The 20,817-nt window shown below is 44.9% G+C and overlaps 1 protein-coding gene across 1 annotated transcript in view; it reads right to left on the reverse strand.

Annotated features, from left to right (window-relative positions):
- Nucleotides 1–2,682: 2,682 nt before the first annotated feature.
- Nucleotides 2,683–20,817, reverse strand: part of ACSS1 (acyl-CoA synthetase short chain family member 1) — a 29,379-nt gene continuing 11,244 nt past the window's right edge. Inside the window, exons 4-13 of the mRNA XM_031058327.1 lie at nt 19,594–19,746; nt 17,792–17,939; nt 17,365–17,502; nt 16,687–16,779; nt 13,056–13,168; nt 12,450–12,576; nt 9,735–9,862; nt 7,912–7,975; nt 7,238–7,356; nt 2,683–5,857 (exon numbers count right to left, since the gene is read on the reverse strand). Coding sequence (XP_030914187.1) covers nt 5,684–5,857; nt 7,238–7,356; nt 7,912–7,975; nt 9,735–9,862; nt 12,450–12,576; nt 13,056–13,168; nt 16,687–16,779; nt 17,365–17,502; nt 17,792–17,939; nt 19,594–19,746 — 1,257 coding nt within the window. The 3' untranslated portion in view covers nt 2,683–5,683. The remainder of the gene's footprint in view (nt 5,858–7,237; nt 7,357–7,911; nt 7,976–9,734; nt 9,863–12,449; nt 12,577–13,055; nt 13,169–16,686; nt 16,780–17,364; nt 17,503–17,791; nt 17,940–19,593; nt 19,747–20,817) is intronic.

Here is a 20,817-nt window from a genome sequence, read left to right on the forward strand (position 1 = left end):
AAGGCCTTTATTTCTGTAATTCCCACTCAGTTCTGGGTTGCAGCTTGTTGTTGTGGGATTTTGTTTCATTCTCTTCACATCACACAAAGTGCTGGGACACAAACAATGGCACCAGGCAGTGGAAGTAAAAGCAGCTTTGCACTCCCCAGTAGATGACCCCAGAATTCAGTTGGCCAAGAGCTGTAGGGAACAAATTGACCATCCAAACATTCCTCTTTTGCTGTATCTCATTGTTCCAGGGGTTTGTTTCCTGCTCTCTTTATTGCAGAGACATCCCAAACTCAACACAACTGTGATCAGTGTTCAGTGGGCCGATATGATCAGTGTATCTGTAGAGTGTAAATTTGCCATGCAGAGTTCTCCTTTGTTCTGCAAGGGGTTTATTCCTGCTTTCTTTCCTGCAGACACACCCAAACCCAACATTACAACACCTGCCTCAGAGCAATTCTCATTTTGATTGTCCCTGAGAATTCAAACCTATACTCAGAGCATTTCCCTGCCCCCAGGGACAGGCTCCAAGGCTGAGCTCTCTCCTGCAGGGAATGAAGAAGAGCTGCTGCACTTGCCAGCAGCTCTGGGGTCTCGTCATCAGGGCTTGGAATGCAGCTTTTGTACACACTCTGCCCCCTGTGCCCGGCAGCATTCCTGGGCATCAACTACGAGCACCTCATGCCATGGAAATGGCACCACTCAACCTGCCAGTCTGGGAGGGCTGGAGGGCGTTGGGCGCTCATTTGCTGTCAAAAGTAAACAGTTTTGTTGTTGTCATTGTCATAATTGGAGCGTTTCTTTCATCCTTTCATCCCTGGGCAGCAGGGGAGGCGTGGCAGGGGGACCTTTTCTCTGTGCTCTGGTTGAGTTCAGGCAAAAGGCCCAGCAGCTGTAAATGAAGTTTGCAGCACTGATCCCTTAGGAACACCCACATTCCTGAACATCCACCTTCCAGCTCACCCCAGAACCTTGGGACCTCTATTCCATGACCCCATCTAACTGTGCTGTGAGGCTGTCATTCCTGGGAGTGCAGAAGACCAAGGCAGAGAAAAGTAGAATCACATCCCCAAAATTCAATCAGTGTAAAAAGAAATTTGAGTCTTCTGCATGCCAGGCACAGGATGAACACTAAAAAGCACTGGGATCTACTGTCCCAGCCCCATCATACCCAAAAGCCAAAGTAAGCTGTCAGCTCAGACACGAGGAGTCAAGGCAGATACACAAAAGCTACAGAGAAACAGAAGCAAGAGTAAGAATGATCTGCCACAGCAGATTTTATTGCCACTGTTTGTAGGCTGGTAATTTTTGCACAGCCATGATCATTTCCACTGCAAAAGGTGGTTATGTCCCCAAATCCTTCTATCCCAGACAAAACAGGGCTGGGGTCACTGCCATGAAAAACATGCTTCACCTCCAGAGTCAGCCAGAAGGCAATTCTCTGTCCAGAACTGTCTGTTTTCAAGGTGGAAAGGGATCATCTGTTCCTGAGTAATTGAAAAGCAGAAACCTGTTGCTGAAATCAATTTCTGTGGCTTTAATTGGTCACAGAGGCAGCCCTTAAACATAATTGTGTTAGACCAAAAAACAGCCTCCACTTTTGCCAGTAAATTATCAGTAAATAGATCAGAGCAGCTGTAGCATTGAGAGACAAAGTGAGGAGATGGACACCTGCTTTTCTATCCAGACCTTTCTGTGACTTGCCAGAGGGCTGCAAGTGGCACTGGAACCTTTCCAAAAGCAGCTGCTGGAGACAGAAGGCTAACGGTGTTCATCCCCTCATTACACCTATTGTTTTATCCACGGGGAGGCAGAGGGTGAAACTCAGTCTTTCTCACTTCTTAAGGGACAAAATACCCTGCAGAGGATGTGTTTTGTGTCACTGACAAACGATCCAAGGCACCTGGAAAGAAATCCCTTCTCATCTGCTTGTCTCTGGAGCAGCTACACACTTTGTACACAATGCTGTCTCTCATGTTGCCCACACACAGCCTGCTTTCACTCCTCTTCCACTTGTGCAAGGTGTGCACAAAGCAAGGAACAGAACTATCCATATCAACTAATGCTAATTAAATATTTCCACTCCTTATTCTCTGTTTGCATCACACAGGAAAAAGTGTAAAGCAGTGGGATCTCAGGATTTATAGGAGACATGCAGCTTACTGACATCCAAACGTTCTTCAACTTTGCTCTTTTTTGCAGTGGCATTTTTCTGGCATTAACTCATTTCCTATGAGCTACTGCTTAGAGAAAAGGAGCAAAGCAAAGCAGCAATTTGGATCACAATTCATTCTGATCTCAAACTCCTTTGCCTTCCTTTGAAAGTTCAGAGAACTGAGAAAGTCCCAGACCCTTGAGAGGACAGGTCTGACACCTACAATGGAAAGCCAAAACCATCACACCTATTTCCTTTACTGAAAATATGAATACAGAGATCAATGAAGACACTGGTTTTGGTAAAGGACAAGAAATGTGTTTAAAGCATGATTACAAGTAAACAAAATCCAATTAAAGGCTTAACATTAGACTGTACAAAACATACTTCTAGACAGACAGAGCTTTCCCTTTATAGAATTGGAAAAATCATGGTCTGTGTCTCCACCTGGGGGGAAAAGCACCATGACCAGGTCTTGGCAAACTAAGTGGGGAAACAAAAGCATACTGGCCCTTTGCAATAAATGGCAACAGGTAAAATTGACTTTGGATCTCTTTTAATGAAGATACAAAGGCAGTCTGACAAACAAAATGTACATCACTCATGAACACACAAAGGTTTAGAAAAATTCAGTAACTCTGCTTTTCTAAATGAAGCAATTGCCCCCAAGTTTGTCCCGTGATCCCACTGATGTCTGACCACTGATTGGTGAAGATCAGCTTGTCTTAAGAGCCTTGCAGGCCTGGTGTACTTCAGAAACGTCCTCCTTCCTGGCATTTCAGGCACTGAGGAAAACCAGCACCAATTCTGTGTCTGAATCCCTCCCTGAGCCACAAGCCTGCTGCATATGAAGTAGAAAGCACTGTCACCACACAACAGTGCTGTTGTTGATGGAAATGCAAAGCTCAGCTCAAGTTTGCAGTGAAGAGGCAACTGCAGCAGCTAGCAGACATAGTGGGTAGAAAGAAGAAATGGGGACTTCTCTGGATGGAAACTTTAAACTCTGGAAGGAAAATGTAAAATTTCGATTTCAATTTAAAGCTTTCTATGAGTAGCCTACTCAGTAAAGCACAGTATCCTTCTTTCCACAAGAAGTGCTCTTTCCAAGCCCTGCCCAGCTGTGTTTCTACCAGACTCAGGGTGCCATAGCATGGGCTGGGCACAGGCTGTCAGCTCCAAGAGCCACTGCTGGGACACTGCAGAAGTTGCAGTTTTACCCAGAGACTGAGGCTGCCCAGCACAAGCTGTGTCCCCTGCAGGACACCATGTGGGCAGCACAGCAGCACCACCTGCTCTCTTGGAGTACCCCAAGCGGGCTTCTGAGCAGCTGGGCATCCCAAGCACCACAGCTCAGCTGTGGAAATGAAGTCTGTGTGGAAAGGACCTCAAGGATCATCTAGTTAAACCCCCTCACCTAGTTAAACCCCCCTGCCATGGGCAGGGACAAATACCACTAGATCAGGCTGCTCACAGCCCCATCCAACCTGGCCTTCAACATTTTCAGGGATGTGGCACCCACAGCTTTCCATCTGCAGCACAGCTGTGCCAGCTGTGCATTCATTGTGCTTCTGCAGCCTTGTGGCCAGCCTGGAACCTCCCTGGCAGCCATGGTCCCTAAGCCCATGCAAGCTGAGACAAAAGGGATGCAGGGGAGGGAGTGCACCCATCTCTCATTTTCCCTGAGCAGAGGAATTGGATGACAAATGTCCCAATGCACCAAAGCACATTGCTCCTCACACAGACAGTGTTTGTGAAAGTTCAGATGAATTAAACCATGGGTCTGTGGCCACTGGGACAACACACAGGGAAATTTCAGGTCAACAAGACAGGGAAGTTCTATGTCCATAATATAAGAAATGCTTTCTTGATTTAAGGAAAAGTGTGTCATCTTGTTCAAAAATATTTTTTCTTCCTCCACACTGTTATTTCAGACTGTGTGGAAACAACTTGTTTAAACAAGTGAGTGCACTTTTTCTGTCAAAAACATTAACTCTTGTCTGCTTCCCACTTGAAAACTTCTTATGGAAGCAGGTTGGGTTCTTTTTTTTTTCCATTGCAATGGCAATAAAGTGCTGTCTATCTCCTAAAATATTAACATCCTGTCAAACCTTCAAACCTGATCTTCAACTTCCCAGCAAGTCCACAGGGTGTCTACTTACCTTATGTAAAATGCAATCAGTCAGAAGGATGGGATGTTTAACAAAGCATGGTATTCCTTACTGTATTATTCAGTCCCCAGAGACATTTAAAATATTTTTTTTTAAAAAAGCAAATGCAGCTGGTGTCCTCAGAGGAACTCTGGGATCTAAGACACCACCACACCTGTCTTTGAGAACATATCATACTTCAAGCAGCCTGCTTCCCCTTGTGCTACCAGAATCTCTGCTGGCCAAAAAACTCCCCACACCTTTCCCAGTCCTACAGATCACCTACCCATTTCCCTCCTGCCTTCCCTGCCTCCAGTTAGGTGCACAAATTGGCCTTCTGGTACACAATTCCCCTGGAAAAAGCAGTGTTGCTCCAATTAAATGCAGGAATAAGTAGCCCTACTAGCAAATTCTTCTGTACAGCCCAAATGTAAGGAGCACTTCAACTGGAATGTGGTCATGATAAAATGAACCCAGAAATAAAACACTGACGACCATTAATTGCAATCTTGAAAGCATAGGGATGACAAAGGCTGTTTTTCCCTGCTATTCTGAGGTTGCTGGTCTGGAATGCTGCTTCGCTTTCCAAAAGGCTAGAGGCACTTTTTTTTGAGGACTGTGCAGTTTGTGGGTACCCACATGGCACTTAACTCTTTGGTAAATCAGCATGGCAGCGGTGCACTGAGGACACGTAGGAAGTCCAGTCACTGGGGGGCTTTCTGGCTCCTTTTTGCAGCTGCAAGTGCTGGTGCTGGGTTACCAAGGTGGGACATGAAGGGTCACAGGCTCACCATCTCTGGGAAGTCCCAGGACACGTGGTGGCAGCAACAAATCCATATGAGGAAAGGAGATATTAGAATAATGGGTAAAGTCAAGGAAGAATTATCAGAGTGGTCATGTCCTTCTCATGTCCCTAGTAAATAATGCACATAAAACACCTTCTAGAATACCCAGAATTGCTGAAAAGGCACCAGAGTTGCAGTGAAATACAGTCAGATATCCAAGCTGAAGGAAAACATTGAAGAAGTGTTTTCCAGGGCTTCTTTTAAAACAGCAAGAAGCATGGTGTATGAAACATTTCCCTGTACAGTAACATTAAAAAGAGCATCTGCATCTTGCTTTAGCTCATGTTAAATTTCAGCACAGCTCATGGAAACCACCAACAGCTGCTCTACACAGCCCTGGGCACAAGGAAAAGGAGTTCACTGATGGTGGAAAACTGCAGACTGCTCCTAGCCCTGTGCCATCCCAAAAAAATGTTGTGGAGTGGAAAATCTTGTTCCCCTAGAAGGAAACAGTTTTTTTAAAAAAACACCAAGAGAGAACTATGCTGTTTGCCTGGTTATTTGAGACCTTCCACATTTCCGAAGGAGAGAAATTCCAGAGCTGCCTGCTACGAGGAATTCTTCTCCTTGTATTTCTGGTAAGCATCCAGTATCTCCTTGACAACACTTGGATCATCAAGTGTGGTGACATCTCCCATGTTGCTTGATTGCTCAGTGATGACTTTCCTCAGCAGCCTTCTCATGATCTTCCCAGATCGGGTTTTAGGGAGGCGCTTCACCACCTGCAAAGGAGGGAAGGATGCACCTTGAATGGAACTGGAGTCCTGCTGGAAACCACAAGGAAATCTGGCTGGACTATCCTAAGCCTGGCACACTTTTTTATGGCCACAGCTCCTTTGAGGCTCCTGGGAAATGGATCATGGAGCACACGAGATTACATCCAAGGAAAGGAGTGTCACTAGCCATACATTTTATTCTTCTTTTAAGTGGATTTTGTTCCCCATTGCCATGTCCAGAGTGAGTGCTGCAGGATGCACAGCCTCTTTTAGCAAGCAGGTCCTGAACATGCTGTTAACAATTAAAATCTAATTACACATGAAAACTTAGGCACTAATGGTGACACAAATCTCAACATATTACCAGAACAGACACATATATATATATTCAGCTTTACAGAGCAGGAATATAAACCAACGCAATTAGCTGCAGGGTCTCCTGCTCAAGGGATATCTCCTGTCTGCTGATGTTTCTCTCTGCCTGGTATCTGTCAGCCTACACACCTTCCTTCACATCCAGAACAATCTTAAATGCCTCGGCTATGCCTCCTGGGAAGGACTTAGCAGCAAACTCAAAGGCTTTAGCATAAATGTGAGCCTGATGAAGAGTTCTCAGACACTGAGCAGAGACACCAACAGATCTCACATTTTGCTGCACAATCAGGCCAAGTAGGCTACAAAGTTCTATAGCATTAACTGACATGCAAGGAAAGAGTTAGAGGACTTCTCTGCAGGACTACCCCAAAACACAGGGAAATGGAGGCATTCCCTTGCACACCTGCAAGTTCTGGAAGCTTCTCCAATCCACTGAGGATATCCTGGGGTGTTCCAAGTTGAAGGAGCCACTCTTGGCTGCTCCTGTTGTATTCTGTTGCCTGTGCCTTGGTGTCCACCTCACATGCATGTGGCTAAAGCAGAGCCCCTCAAAGAACTGTCTGGCCACTGCCTCCAAGAAGAGAGAAATGGATGCAGGCAGAGCTTGGGGGACAGCTAAGGGGCAGCTTTGTGAATTCTCCCCCTAACAAATAAAGGGAGCTGCTGAAAGGTGAGGAGGCTTGAGACAGAGCTTGGAGCTCATCAGTGTTTCCAGGGCCAGGCCTGCTGTGCAACAGACACAGTCAGTGCTCTGAGGTCTGGTGTTGATGCTGACCATCCCTGCAAGCCAGCTGGGCAGTGTCACTGCCTCTCAGTGCCTCTCTCACATGCAGACAGACCACTGCAGCTGCCCTCCCCCTCCCTGGATCCCTCCTGCCCGTTCTGTTTCCCTGCCCCTTTATCCTGCCAGAGCAGGATAGTTCCTGCCTCTTTATGCTGCAGGCAGGACAGTGAGGGTTGTGTGATGGGACCATTTCCTGCTGCTGGAACCAGTTTCAGTCTCCCGCTTACCAGGATGTGATCAGGCACTGCATACTTTGCTATCTTGGAAGCCACAATGGTTTTGAGCTCTTCTTTGATGTGGTCTACACGAGCTGTCTGCTCCTTTAGCACTATGAAAGCAAAGGCACCTGGAAGACAAGTGAGCAGAAGCCACAAACATCACATTAGATACTGTCTGGAAAGACCAAGGATGCTCATTTGAATGCCAAGGAAGGTTTCACATCATCCCTATGCACAATCTAGGGGCTGACAAGAAAACCATTGATCTTTTTTACAAAAGCAAGTCAAACTGCAGCCCTCAAATGATGGCCCAGCCTTTTCTTGGCATCTGTGACCGATGTCAGTGACAATGACAAGTCAGCATAAATGACCAAAGTGTTATTGGGATCAAAGTTTGGCCAATGTAAATCAGCCATTCCCATTCTGTTCAGAGGACACTTCTAAGCACAATCCTATTAAAGCAAGTTCTACCATTTAAACGAACACTATGTATGAAAACTGTTCAGGGAGTAACAGCCAGGTTAGGAACATGTAGCTATTTTCCTGGCTATCTTTGTCTCTTGGGGCTGCAGTGCCAGTCAGCCTATCTGCCCTCCCATTCCCTCAGCAACTCCTAACAAGCAGGGTTAGAATTTAAGGGAAGTATGTGCAGATGTCATGTCAGGACACTGCTTTTCACATACCTTCTCCTTTGATCTTATGTGGATACCCAACCACAGCTGTCTCAGGGACCTCAGGGTGATCAGCCTTCACAAAAAGTCAAGCACAAATACACAAATCAGAACTGCAGAAAGCCCTACAGGAGAGCTGGATGCCAAGGTCCTGCTGCAGGGTCAGCTGGTGGCCATGGCCACAGCCACATCTCAGGGAGTAACTCTGTACTGGCCCTGCTTTTATAAACAAAAAATAACTACCCCTACACCCACTGCCACCAAGCTGAATTTGCAACAGCTGGAAACCCTCTTTCTCTTTCTTTGTGCATCACTGTGGTCCCAGATGGCAACTGGCCGCTGCCAGACCACAAGCAAAACCAGTCTTGCAGTGCTCAGTGCTGCAGAGAGCTGTGGCCAGCAGAGGTAAAAAGTGAAGTTGCCAACGTCACAGCCCACACTGGAGTTGTGTTTATAAGTGCCCAAAGCACACCAGAAGGCAGAAAGAATCGGATTTCTTCATTCCCTAACCCCAAATGCATTTTTGTTACTATGCTACACATCAGTGATTACTTCTGTTGCACTGCAGAGTTTAATTTAACATTCTTCTGCAGTAAGAAGTGCACAGACCAGAAGAAACCACGCATTTGCATCCCACACCCAAGAATGGATTATGTTATCTTAAATTCGATTAAAATATGAAAGTAAACATCATAGAGCAATCTAGGCACACAAATATATTTTCTTTTACACGTGCATACACACACATAGATTGTGAGAGGAACTGGATCCTATAGCTATGGTCAGAAACTTGCACAGACAAAAGAATTACAGAGGATAAAGTAGGATGCTGTGTTCCACGTAAACACAGCTCAGGTTCATCAGATGTTACATTTAAATGCCATTTGCAAGCAAGGCACATAATATAGAAATAAATATACAGGTCAAGCTTTAAATATAAACCCTCTGAGGACGTTTTGTTTTCAATTCCCAGAGATAATATTATTTTCTCTCAAAATGGCAGGCTGGTTTTGCAGCTGACATAAATCAATGTTGCTTTGTGTTTAACACTGCTGAATTCTCAGGCATACTCAGCCAGTTCAGATAAGCAGGAACCACAGGTTTAGGGAGGAGAGGTCAGGTATTGTCAGACACATTTTATGAAAAACCCTTTTGTTGGGATCCTTTCTCCCAAGAAGCTGAGAGGCCTCAGAAATGAAATATAAACAATGATTATCTGCTGCTGTAGAATGCAACAGGTGCATCTGTGATTGGTCTCATGTGGTTGTTTTTAATTAATGGCCAATCACAGTCCAGCTGTCTCAGACTCTGGTCAGTCACAAGATTTTATTATCATTCCTTCCTTTCCTTTGCCAGCCTTCTGATGAAATCCTTTCGTCTCTTCTTTTAGCATAGTTTTAGTATATAATTTTCTTTTAATATAATACATATCATAAAATAATAAATGAGCCTGCTGAAACATGGAGTCAAGATTCTCATGTCTTCCCTCATGCTGGGACCCCTGTGAACACCACCACAACGTATTTGCAGAGGGGAAGGAAGAAATAAGAGAGATGTGTATGAAGTGCCCACCAGCATCCAGAATGTAACTGCATCACTGAGAGGAAACACAGCTCTGAGAGCTCAGTTGCAGGCACTGCCCACAGCGTGGCTCCCCTCACTTGCTCCTTTGCTGTCTCCTCAGTCAGGGAGCTGTTTCCTCTTGCACCTTTGCTGTTCATTGTGCATCAAGCTGTGCCTATGCAGGGGCAGAGGTTTGAAAGCTGCTTTGAAAGGGTCACCCTACCCCACAGAATATGCCCTGCCAAGGGACCCCCCACCTGCTTGGAACTCACCATTGCATCTTCAATTTCTGCCGTCCCCAGCCTGTGTCCACTGATGTTAATGACATCATCCATGCGCCCTGTGATCTGGTAATAGCCTTCGTGGCTCCTGTAAGCACCATCCCCTGTGAAGTAGTAACCTGCAGAAAGACACAGGGCAGATCAGCAGCAGCAAGCGTGCCAGTGTGTTGGAATCCAGGACATCCCTCTGGCTGCCCTGGAGGGCTCCAGCCCCTGCCAGGGGGCTCAGAGACCTTGGCACAGAGCCCAAGACCCCCTGTGCCTTTGATTTTGACCTATGAATAGAATTACCAACCTTATATGAGGATTCACAAGCCACGAAAGTTTAAGTAGAATGATAATTAGTTTGTCACAGGGTGAAAAGTAGAATTTTGGGGTTTTTAGAATGGGGGCTAGGGGTCCCAGGATGGAGGAATCTGGGCGTGCCTTGTCCTTTTTTCTCCTTCTTCTTGGCCTCCATCTTCTGGGTGATGGTGGCACTTTTGGATCGGTTTAGAGTAGGAACTCACTGTCTGACATAGGTGATAGGTATTGGGAAATTATTGTAAATAATGTTCACGTAGTTTTTGGTATAAAAGATAACACCACCTCTGAGGCCGTCGGTGTGCCTCAACGCAACCTGCCAGACAGACCTCGGCGGGTCAGAGAAAGAATGTTATAGATAACAGCAAATAAACAACCTTGAGAGCCAGAACAGAAGAATCCTGACTCCTCCTTTGGCTGCTGGGCTGGGAAAAGAGACTCTGGCACATCTTGGGGTCAGCCAGGAGCACAGAGACCTTCAGGCAGCTCAGAGGCCTTCCCAAGCTCACAGCTGTGGGACCTGCCCCCCACCATTTCCCACTCCCCTCTGCCATCCCTGCCCTCCTCTGCTCCACCTGGGCTGTGCTGGCTCCTAAGGAGCACCTGAATAGCACCAAGATGGTGAAGCTCAGGTGTGGTGGTGTTCACAGGGGTCCCAGGACGAGGGAAGAGATGAGAATCTTGACTCCATGTTTCAGAAGGCTGATTTATTATTTTATGATATATATTATATTAAAAGAAAATGATATATTAAAACTATACTAAAAGAATAGAAGAAAGGATTTCATCAGAAGGCTGGCCAGGAAAGAAATGGAATGATAACAAAAGCTCATGACTCTCAGAGAGTCTGAGACAGCTGGACTGTGATTGGTAATTAATTAGAAACAACTAACATGAACTAATCAAAGATGGACCTGTTGCATTCTACAGCAGCAGATAATTATTGTTTACATTTAATTTCTGAGGCTTCTCAGCTTCTCAGGAGGAAAAAATCCTAGCAAAAAGATTTTTCAGAAACACATCTGTGACACTCAGGTCTCTGCCAGGATGGACAAATCCCTGCAGGCAATCAGCAGCAACCAGTGGCTGATGTTCCTGTAGCAAAACCAAGCCCAGCCACACAACCCAGCCATGCTCAGCTGGATTTACAGAACCAAGAGGGGCTCTCTGGTCTCTCTAGGCTCTGCCTGCCTACATCTGCACAGCAGCTGTCTGCTCACACCTCTTGGTGCACACAGTGCTACGGCAAAACCACTTCAAATGCCATTTGCCATCATGCCACAGGCTACTGGTCAAGCTCAGAACTGCTGCTGGCAGCACACAGTGGAAAACTCCAGCTGTTCAGCTGAAAGGGAGCAGTTCTATTACATTTTGTACATGGGAACACTGCCAGGTTTTTTTAATCACTTACACCAGGATGGATGAAAAGCCATTTTCCCTGCCAGCTAACAAAGATCCAGATCTCAGATAACAGTCACTCTCTAGCATGTGAATGTGGGAGAAACACTGCTAATCAGATCAGCTAAAAACTCCAAACCAGCCCATGATAAGCATGGAGGGTCTAAACCATTTGATGGAAACTGGAAAAGGCCCAAGGTTTCCTGGAAACTCCAGCGTCACTGAGGAACATCCTGTCACACAGATTGTGTTGGCTCTTCACCAAGCCCATGTTTAGATCTGAATTGTTCCAGTGGCACATTTGAGAAGCAGCAGGCAGCTACTGCTGTGAAATCCAAAGGTGGTTCTTGCCAGGACCCATTATTGCCCTATTCATGGACTTTCAGTCATGTTCTCTGCCCTTCCAGATCAATTAAACAACTATCAACTAAATACCAACAAGACATAAATGCAAATGTAGAGAGTAATAAGAGACTATGGGGTCATTCAATTTCTTGTACCAGTTTCCCATCCTTATTATCCAGCCCATTTTGTACAATCTTCAGGATTGCCTATAATTCTTGCCACCCTGTAGCTTTCAAATCCCTTTCAGTTTCTTCTCCTGAGTGAAGACAGTTGCCTTGTCCAATGTCCTATCAAAAATGCTTCCCTGCCACTTCTAGTTACTTACCAGAAAACTTGGCCATATTTTAAAAAGGTTAAGATTCAGTGATGCATGAGGTATTTCCCATCCAATATGCCTTTTTCCAAGTGAGATACAAAGCTCCAGAGAAAAGCTACTTGGACTTTAAAGCTTGGGCATTAAAGTTTTCTAGAAAATACATCCCTTTTGACAGCTAGAAAGGCCAACACTACCTAAAACCATCAGGGCCTGCTTGCAACCTGTGACACACACCCCAAGCCACCATGGTACAGAAATATTCAGTATTCATGCTGAATATTCAATAATTTCATGCTGAAAATATTCAGTGTGCTTATTAGTGCTTCCCTTGGCACTTTCCTTACCTGGGTAGGCTTTGAAATAGGCATCAATGAAGCGCTGGTGATCTCCATGGATTGTTCTGGCCATGCCAGGCCATGGCTGGGCAATGCAGAGTGCACCAGACACATCATTGCCCTCTATAACCTCTCCCTGCAGGTTCAAGCACAGCAAGGATGAACAGGTGAACAAAAGAGGAATAATAAAGAGCTTCTGTGTCATGGATCCACTGCAGACTGCCAGGGGAGGGTCACAAGTGGAGAAAATAAATGCAAACAACTCCTCCAGACCCTTGCAATGCCCTGTTGAGAAAGCTGTATGGACAACTGAGATATGCTTTCTCTCTCTCTATATATAAATATATATAGTTATATATAAATATTTAACTGTATAAATATATAAATATATAGATAAATATATAACTATATAAATGTATAAATATATAAATATATAAATGTATAAATATATAAATATATAGATAAATATATAAATATATATTGCTCATCTACTCCACCATTTTTAAGGAGAAACAAGCATCCTTCTGGATCCTGTGCCTTTGCCATCCAAAAGGTGATTAAAGCAGAAACACACACCAGCTTCTCATTTGGGCACCCAGCACAGCTCCAACTCACATTCTCATCCATGAGCACAGGAACAATCCCAAAGAAAGGTCTCATAGCCATAGCTGGAACAATCTCAGCTTCCTCCTCGGAGGGCCGTGGGGCAATGCAGATGCCACCAGTTTCTGGAAGAAAAATGAAAAGCAAAATACATGTAGTCCATCCACTGCTGGGTGAAAGCAAATCCCAGCTCTTCTTAGGTCAAGAAGAAAACAGTGAAGGCACCTTGCAAGAAAGAGCCACTGGGAATGATTTCTGCAGGACCCAGAAGCACAGACATTTAAAAGCAGCACTCAGCAGCCCCACTTCCTACCCAGAACTGATTTTACAGGGAAAGCACCAGCATGTCAGGGGATTTATCTCCCTCTAGTGTTTCCACAGCTGTCTAAAGTTAGCAGGAAAAACACTTCAGGAGTCTGAATTACTGTTATTACATGAGATTAACCCACCCCTTGCAGGCAGGTTGAGCTTATTTTCCAGTCAAAATTGAACCTTTTAATCATCCTTTTTCATTCCTGTTGGGATGAACATTAAATCAGACTCCAGCCTTAATGAGGTCTTTTCTATTCTAAATCTAATTCTGAAACACAAGAGAGAAACAAAAACAAAGGGGAATTAGGCTTTTAAAAATACAGCTCTATAAATAAAGGTATGTTCTGCCACACAGAGAGTGCTTTCCTCTACCAGCTTTGCTGAGCTTGTGAAAATTGAAACCAGGGGTTGGAATGGCTGATTTTGACCCTGAATTTGCATCCAGCTCTGAAGAAGGGTCTCTGATGTCCTTAAGCTTTAGATCTCCAGCAAATGTTTTCACATGTGGCTCACACACAGAAGCATTTCCCTTTCATCGATGGGCATGCATTCACTTCATGTTTCTGTAACTTTTGAAAAGAGGCCACAAAAGAGCCACAAAAATTTAAGTAGAATGATAGTTAATTCATCACAGGGTGAAAAAGTAGAATTTTGGGGATTTAGAATGGGGGTTCAAGAAGCACGATGGAGGACTCTGGGTGTGTCTTGTCCTCCTTCTTCTTCTTGTCCTCCATCTTCTGCTGTGATGGTGACACTTCTGGATTGGTTTAGAGTAGAGACAGAATGCCTAACATAGGTGATAGGTATTGAAAAATTATTGTAAATAAAGTGCACTTAGTTCTTAGTATAAAAACCTAACACCACCCCAGGGGCGGTCAGTGTGCCACAACCCGACCTGCTGGGCAGACCTCAGTGGGTCAGAGAAAGAATGTCATAGATAAGAAAAAATAAACAACCTTGAAAAGCAAAACCGACGAATTTTGACTTCTTCTTCGGTCACAGGGCTGGGAAAGAAAAGACTTTCTAAAACCTCAGGGGTCACCTCAGCCACAGAAACCTGAGACTCTCCATGGCTGCTTTTTTTTTGGTGAAATCAGTGACAAAAGTGGAAATACCTAGTGACTCTTCTGCATCATGAAGAACTACACCTAAAACTGAAACACAGTTTTGGTTCTATTACTGTCAATCACAACCTGGTATCTTAACAGCAAGATCCATAGGAATTTTTCATCTGCACTCACCACACTATTAAAATTGCTTCTCATGATTGCTCTCTCACTCATTTGCCTCATCCAAAGACTTTAAAGTGGATTCTTAAATCACCATTTGCTGATGCCTGGCAGGCTTTATTAGCTGGCAACAGGTTGCTGCTTTGGAGAGCAGTGTCCCGTGGAGGACACTGCACACAGCAGCACAATTAACCAGCTCTTCTGAAACTGTATAGGAAAGGTGACACTGCAGGACCACAGCCAGCATGCATCACTTTGCTCCTGTGATCTCTTCCCACGCTCCTTTTATGTTTAAATGGCATATATAATCTTTCCGGGATTAAATTGGCTTCTTCTTTATTAAAACATCAACTGTAGAAAAAGATTTATTCCACTTTCTAATAAAATCAATGTCATGCATATTTATCATTAATTATGCTTCCAGGAGTTGGTAACTGTTTACCTACAAAACTGTGCCTGGCTCAAGGCAAGACCAAGTACTCTGCACTAACAGACTGTTCAGTGGGTGGTTTTTAACCCCTCACCTGACATAATCCCAGAAGAGATACAGTTTAATACAAGATATAACACTGTACTTTGGAGGAAATAGATAACACATCATGAACACTGCATGCACCAGTTAAGCAAACCAAAAAGTGTTAGGGCAAAACTGGATTCTTCTCAATCACATCAGTGTGCACTAGTCAACTGCTTCTCCATGGTGTTTTCTTTCAGAGCAGTGAGGAAGAAAGCATATGATGAGCAAAGACCTAGCCAGTCATCTTCCCTTCTGCTCAGCATGTAGGAACCCAAAAGATTTAAGAAATCAGTAGGTGAAGTAGATAGCAGTTAACATTGCTGCTCTGAATTCTGAGGTGGTTTTATTTCAAATCTGAAAATTAAAAAAAAAATAAAAATAAAAGAGCCTGCAAGTCTGGTCTGGATTAAATGGAACTTGGTTGTGTGCCAGAAGAAAATTTATCACACTGAGATAGAGAGCCTGCTAGCAGGAATAAGGACAAAATCAAGAGCAGCTTGACTGGAAAGGGAATGAATATGCTGCTCAATGGTAGTGTAAGACTATTTTTCAGCAGAGGCAGAATGCCAGCAGCTGTGCTCCTGTCTCCATGGCAAACTGGATCTCATGACTTGAGAAGGACATATTGCAAGACGCCTCTAGCAACTCCTGAGTGCTGGTGCCCAGAAAAGAGAGGACTGGGTGCTGAGGAAGGAGCCAGGAAGGAGCTGCAGGGCTCCTTCGAGCAGAGGGCCCCACCAGGCAGTACAACCCCACTCTGGGTACAGCACGTGGCCTCTCCCTGCTGCTGGCCAGGGAGGCCAGGAGGAAGAGGCCAGCTCTGCTCCAGCTGGACTGGAGACAGCAGTCACTGTGTCCAGCAGCTTGTACACAGCAAAAAAACCTCAACTGCTGCACACAGCTGGGCCAAGCATGTTGCCAATACACAAGGGCATCCTTTCTGAGGCATCAGAGCTCCAGGGCCAATGCAGCTACAGAACATCAATTCAATCATGGGAGAAGGTGCCCATCTTCAGCAGCCCTGCTGGGTGATGGCCACTGTGCTCCAGCCCCGTGGTGGGCAGCCAGCAAGTCTCCACTCACTCCTCTCCAATCTGCCAGAGCAGTTGCACCAGGTCCCTTTGACTACACAGCTGAGTTTTCCATCCTGCCCTGATCATTCCCAGAAAGGAGAACAAAGCACACCTAAGCATAGATTGTGGCCATGTGGTGCTTTCAGTGCTTTTGCATGATAACACCATAACAAGGTTAGTACAGTTGATAAACTGAAAATTAGTTTTGCAATTCAAGTTAACTATTGCCAGCTTTGCCCAGAAATTCAATCTCTGCCTCATAATTCTAGCAGCAACTGGCATTTTCCAGCACTCAAAATATCAAAGAACGTTTAGAGGAAAACAAAAAAACCAACACTGCTATTGCTGTTACATGTTGTTATGTGCAGAAACTCCCCAGTGACTCTCCAAAGCTTATCCAAATGCCAGGAGGGTTTTTTTGACAGACTTGTTGAACCAAATTGATATGTGTTGATCCCTCTCTCCCCACCAGCAGCCTGTCACTGGTCAGGGTCCCCTGTGCTGCCTCTTACCTGTCTGCCACCACGTGTCCACGAGGGTACAGCGCCCTTCTCCCACCACCTGGTAGAACCACTGCCAAGCTTCCTTGTTGATGGGCTCTCCCACTAGAGCAAAACAAGAAAGAAAACAACCTGAGACCCAGGAGACTGCAGGCAGTTCATTCTCCCTCTTGGTGCACAACAAGCTGAACACAAGATCTCCAAGCAGAACGCTCACCACACTTTTCCTGGGGTGCACAAAGGACTGCGATGCCCTCATGTAACTGAGGACTGACTTTTTCCAGAAGGACCAAAAGGCAAGAAATGAACATCACTGAAAGTAACTAATCAATGTGCGTCATGTAATAAGAACCTCCAGAATAGAAAATAATGCAGGAAAATGCTGCTTGGGTCACCTATGCCAGTAAAATTCAAAGTGATGCCCTTTAACATTAGATAAATCTTTTTATCCAAGAATGTGATCCTGCAAAATAATCCAGGAAACAGGCAATCATCCAAAAGTTCAATGGACCCAAAATGTGATTTTGCTGCTTCTTCTGCTGAGAAAATATTTGAAAAGCCAGACATAGAGCCTGCTTTATCATCTTTTTTCTAACCTCATTCCATGTGATCAGCTGAGCTCCTCTTGGCATCTTCATTTCACCAGCTAGGCCCTTTGTCTTTTTCAGATGAAGATTTCATGTCCCTTACCTGAACCCAAAACCCTCAAGGAAGATCTGTCATATTTCTTCACCCACTCTTCTCCATAATTCAGCAGCAGGCGTATCGCCGTAGGTGCACCGTAGAACTGATTAATCTTCAACCTTTGCACCACTTCCCAGTAACGACCTGCAAACCACAAACTGGCTTTTTACCTTCCTTCCAGCACTGACACACTGCTGCAAACACTCAGCTGAAAGGTTAACAGCCAAAGCTGGAGCTGTTACTACTGTGAGTACACAGCAAAAGCAATGACAGCTTCTTTTTTCCTACCCTGGATTCACAGATGTTCCTGAGTGTTGCACACACATGATCCAAAGCAATGGAGCTTACCTCTCCTGAGCAGGCAGGTCACCCTGGACAGGTCTCTAAACCTGTTTAACATATCTAGCCAAACCTTTTCCCACCACTTCCTCACCTGGGTCAGGGTACACTGGCGTGCTTTCAAACAGGACAGAGGTGGCTCCATTGCAGAGTGGTCCATACACAACATAGCTGTGTCCTGTGATCCAGCCAATGTCGGCCACACAGCCAAAAACATCGCCTTGCTGGTAGTCAAACACATACTGCAAAGATAAATGTAAGGGCAGCTGATTTCCTGCTGGAGGTGCTCAAAGCAGAGGTGCTGGACTGGGCATCCAGCTGGGAGCAGGAGAGTGCACGGGGCAAGTGGGCCATGGCCACACAAAGACCAGCCCGAGGTGAGGAAGTGAATCAGAGGGACCAGCACCAGGGCTGCCAGGCTCCTGGCACGTTTGCAAACACACAGGAAGCACAGCTGCACCAGCAGCTGCTCAGCTGGAGCAACAAAGCTCCAACCAAAGCTCAGAGCCTTGGATACCTAAGGATGCCTGCTCCAGGTGCTCCACATGGTAGAGCTGATTCTGAGTTGCAGGGAAACTGCAGACCACAGAGTCTCAGACCTTTCACCAATATCAACAGATTTCCAGGAGAGATATGGAGAGATCTGGATCACCTACCTGGACATAGGTCCCCATAAGACATTTACTGAGAAATATCTCAGCTTCTCTATATGAGAGCATCACTTTCCAGATGCTACCCTCTCCTTGCTCATCAAATTTAAGATAAAGATCTTGGAGAACTCATTATCTTCTCTTGGATATGGCAAATGCTTCCCACTGAAAATCTAACTCCTCTACCATATGGTGAAGAGGTCCTGACTCATAAGGAGTCAGGTTTATGGATCAGAACTAAAAAAAACCCCCATGAGTGTGTGACAAGAGTGTCACATGTGAGTGCAAAGACCACAAAGATCACACAGGTCAGCTGATCTCTCTATCTAGAAAGGACAATTCTCATCTTACTTTTCCATGTGCCTTTCCCTCTCATGCACTCTGCAGGTGGAGAAAATGCACCAAGGTGCAGATCTACCTTCTGGATTAAGAAAGAGATGCTTTGGTGTTTATGCTGTCACTTAGAAAAGCTGATGTAAAAAAAATGCCCTTCATGCAGAGAAGTGTGACACTTGAACATTCAAATCTTCTAAAAATTCAACCATGTCAGCCTAAAGACAGAAAACCTTCACATGAATTGCGTGTGATTACAAACAGGGTGATACCACTAAAACCAGATGGGGATCTTTCACCACAGTCCTCTCTTCATTTCACTGTTACCTTTTAATTTGCAGACCTCATACCAGAAGCCTCAAGAAGCAGTGCCTCTTTCCATTTTCATGAGAAAAGAGGTTAAAACTTTTTTCCTAGATCACCCAGAAAAGCAGAACAAAAGTGCAACCACTAGAGGAGAAATACAATTTTTGTTCTTCAGAGAACAAGTACTATGTGAAGAGGCTGATTTAAGTGTCCAGATCCTCTCTGAAATAAATAAAAAAGTGCAGCATCCCAATTCAAAATACTACAATAATATCCACATTACCAATGCCAGTAAGATTCTTTCCAGAATCTCCTCAGCTGCAAGTTTTGGGCAGCCAACATCGGCTCATTTTAAATGTAAGAGCAGCACATTTCCTTGCCATTTCCTTGCTTTCATAATTCTGTGTTCAGGTTTGCATAGTATCATATTCCTCAGAACAAATCCTGGAGATTAATTACACAGCTCAGATGTTTTCCAGCTTGTTTACAACCAATAAGCCAACAGGGCAGCAAGCAGAGAATACAGCACTCCTCCCTGATCCAGGTCTCCCTTGTCAGCACTGATAAAAGGTAAGCGAACCTTTCTCAGAGGAGGCAGCTGAGTTACCTTGTGTGTGAGAGCAGCGTACAGCAGGTATCCAGCCTGGGTGTGAACAATTCCTTTGGGTTTCCCAGTGCTGCCTGAGGTGTACAGCATGAAGAGCACATCTTCACTGTCCATGCTCTCTGGAATGCAGGTGGAATCTGCCTTGGTCATCTCCTGAGAAAGAAAACGTGGTAATAATGGAAAGACTGGTTATATGGAGCCAAGCATCACTCCCTCTGTAAGCAAGGCCACAGCATCCAGAGACAAGAGCCACCACTGCTGTTGCCCCTCACAAATGTCCATGGATATATCATAGCTTAAATGGGCTCACCTGGTGGAAAGGTTCCTAGCACAGCATCTAACATTTCCACCAGTACCTCTGCTGGCCAGAGAAGTCAAGGAGAACTGGCCAGATAAAATAACATTTCTGGGGAAAAAAATGGTAAGTCATAGCTGCTTACATTTCAAGCCTTTGCAAGCTGCTGGTAGAAATCCAAAATGTGACTGCAAAAACTTGACAGCAGCAGCAAGGCTGGCTGGGTACTGCTTAGTACTTTCCTTTTCCTGTAAAAACTGCAGTGCTACAGTTAAACTGTGTGTTCAGCTCCCTTTCCTGGCCCCAGCAGTGGATGACTGCCTTGTCCATCCTCAAATTCAAATATTTCTACCCAGAAGAAGAGTGCTTTACTCTCCTGCCTCTGTCACTCTCTTCATACTCCCCTGTTTGGCCAGCTGGGTGAGATCCTCTCCTCACCCCCACAGTCAGAACCCCGGGAGGGAAGGATGCAATGCCCTGCTGGGTCAGAACCTCTCTTAAGCTCTGTCCTGTCCTGATGAATAATTCCTGCAGGAATTATTAGGTGGCCCCTTGGAGGAATTTCCTGGTACTGCCTTTTTATGAGAATACACTGTAAACACACTGTATTTACAAGTGAACATTACCATCAGTAGGTCCACTTGTTTAAAAGTGTCTGACAAACAAAGCTTAATAAAATAGGCAGAGTTCACAAAATGTAATTCTTAGTCCCTAAGTTACAGCACTGTTGCTCATCTCAGGTATTTCTCATGACATTTCAGCACTGCCAATTCAGGTTGACAGTTTTTGAAACAAAGATGGAATGCTCATATGCTCCATTACAACATGACCTTAAATTTTGCAGTAAGCCATTGCACAAGAGCTGGAAAGTACAGCTGCTGTAAAGATCAGCAAGGACAGTTAACACAAATAACTTGTTAATTCTTGTT

The sequence above is a fragment of the Geospiza fortis genome, unplaced genomic scaffold (assembly GCF_000277835.1).
Source record: "Geospiza fortis unplaced genomic scaffold, GeoFor_1.0 scaffold275, whole genome shotgun sequence".
NCBI lineage: Eukaryota > Metazoa > Chordata > Aves > Passeriformes > Thraupidae > Geospiza > Geospiza fortis.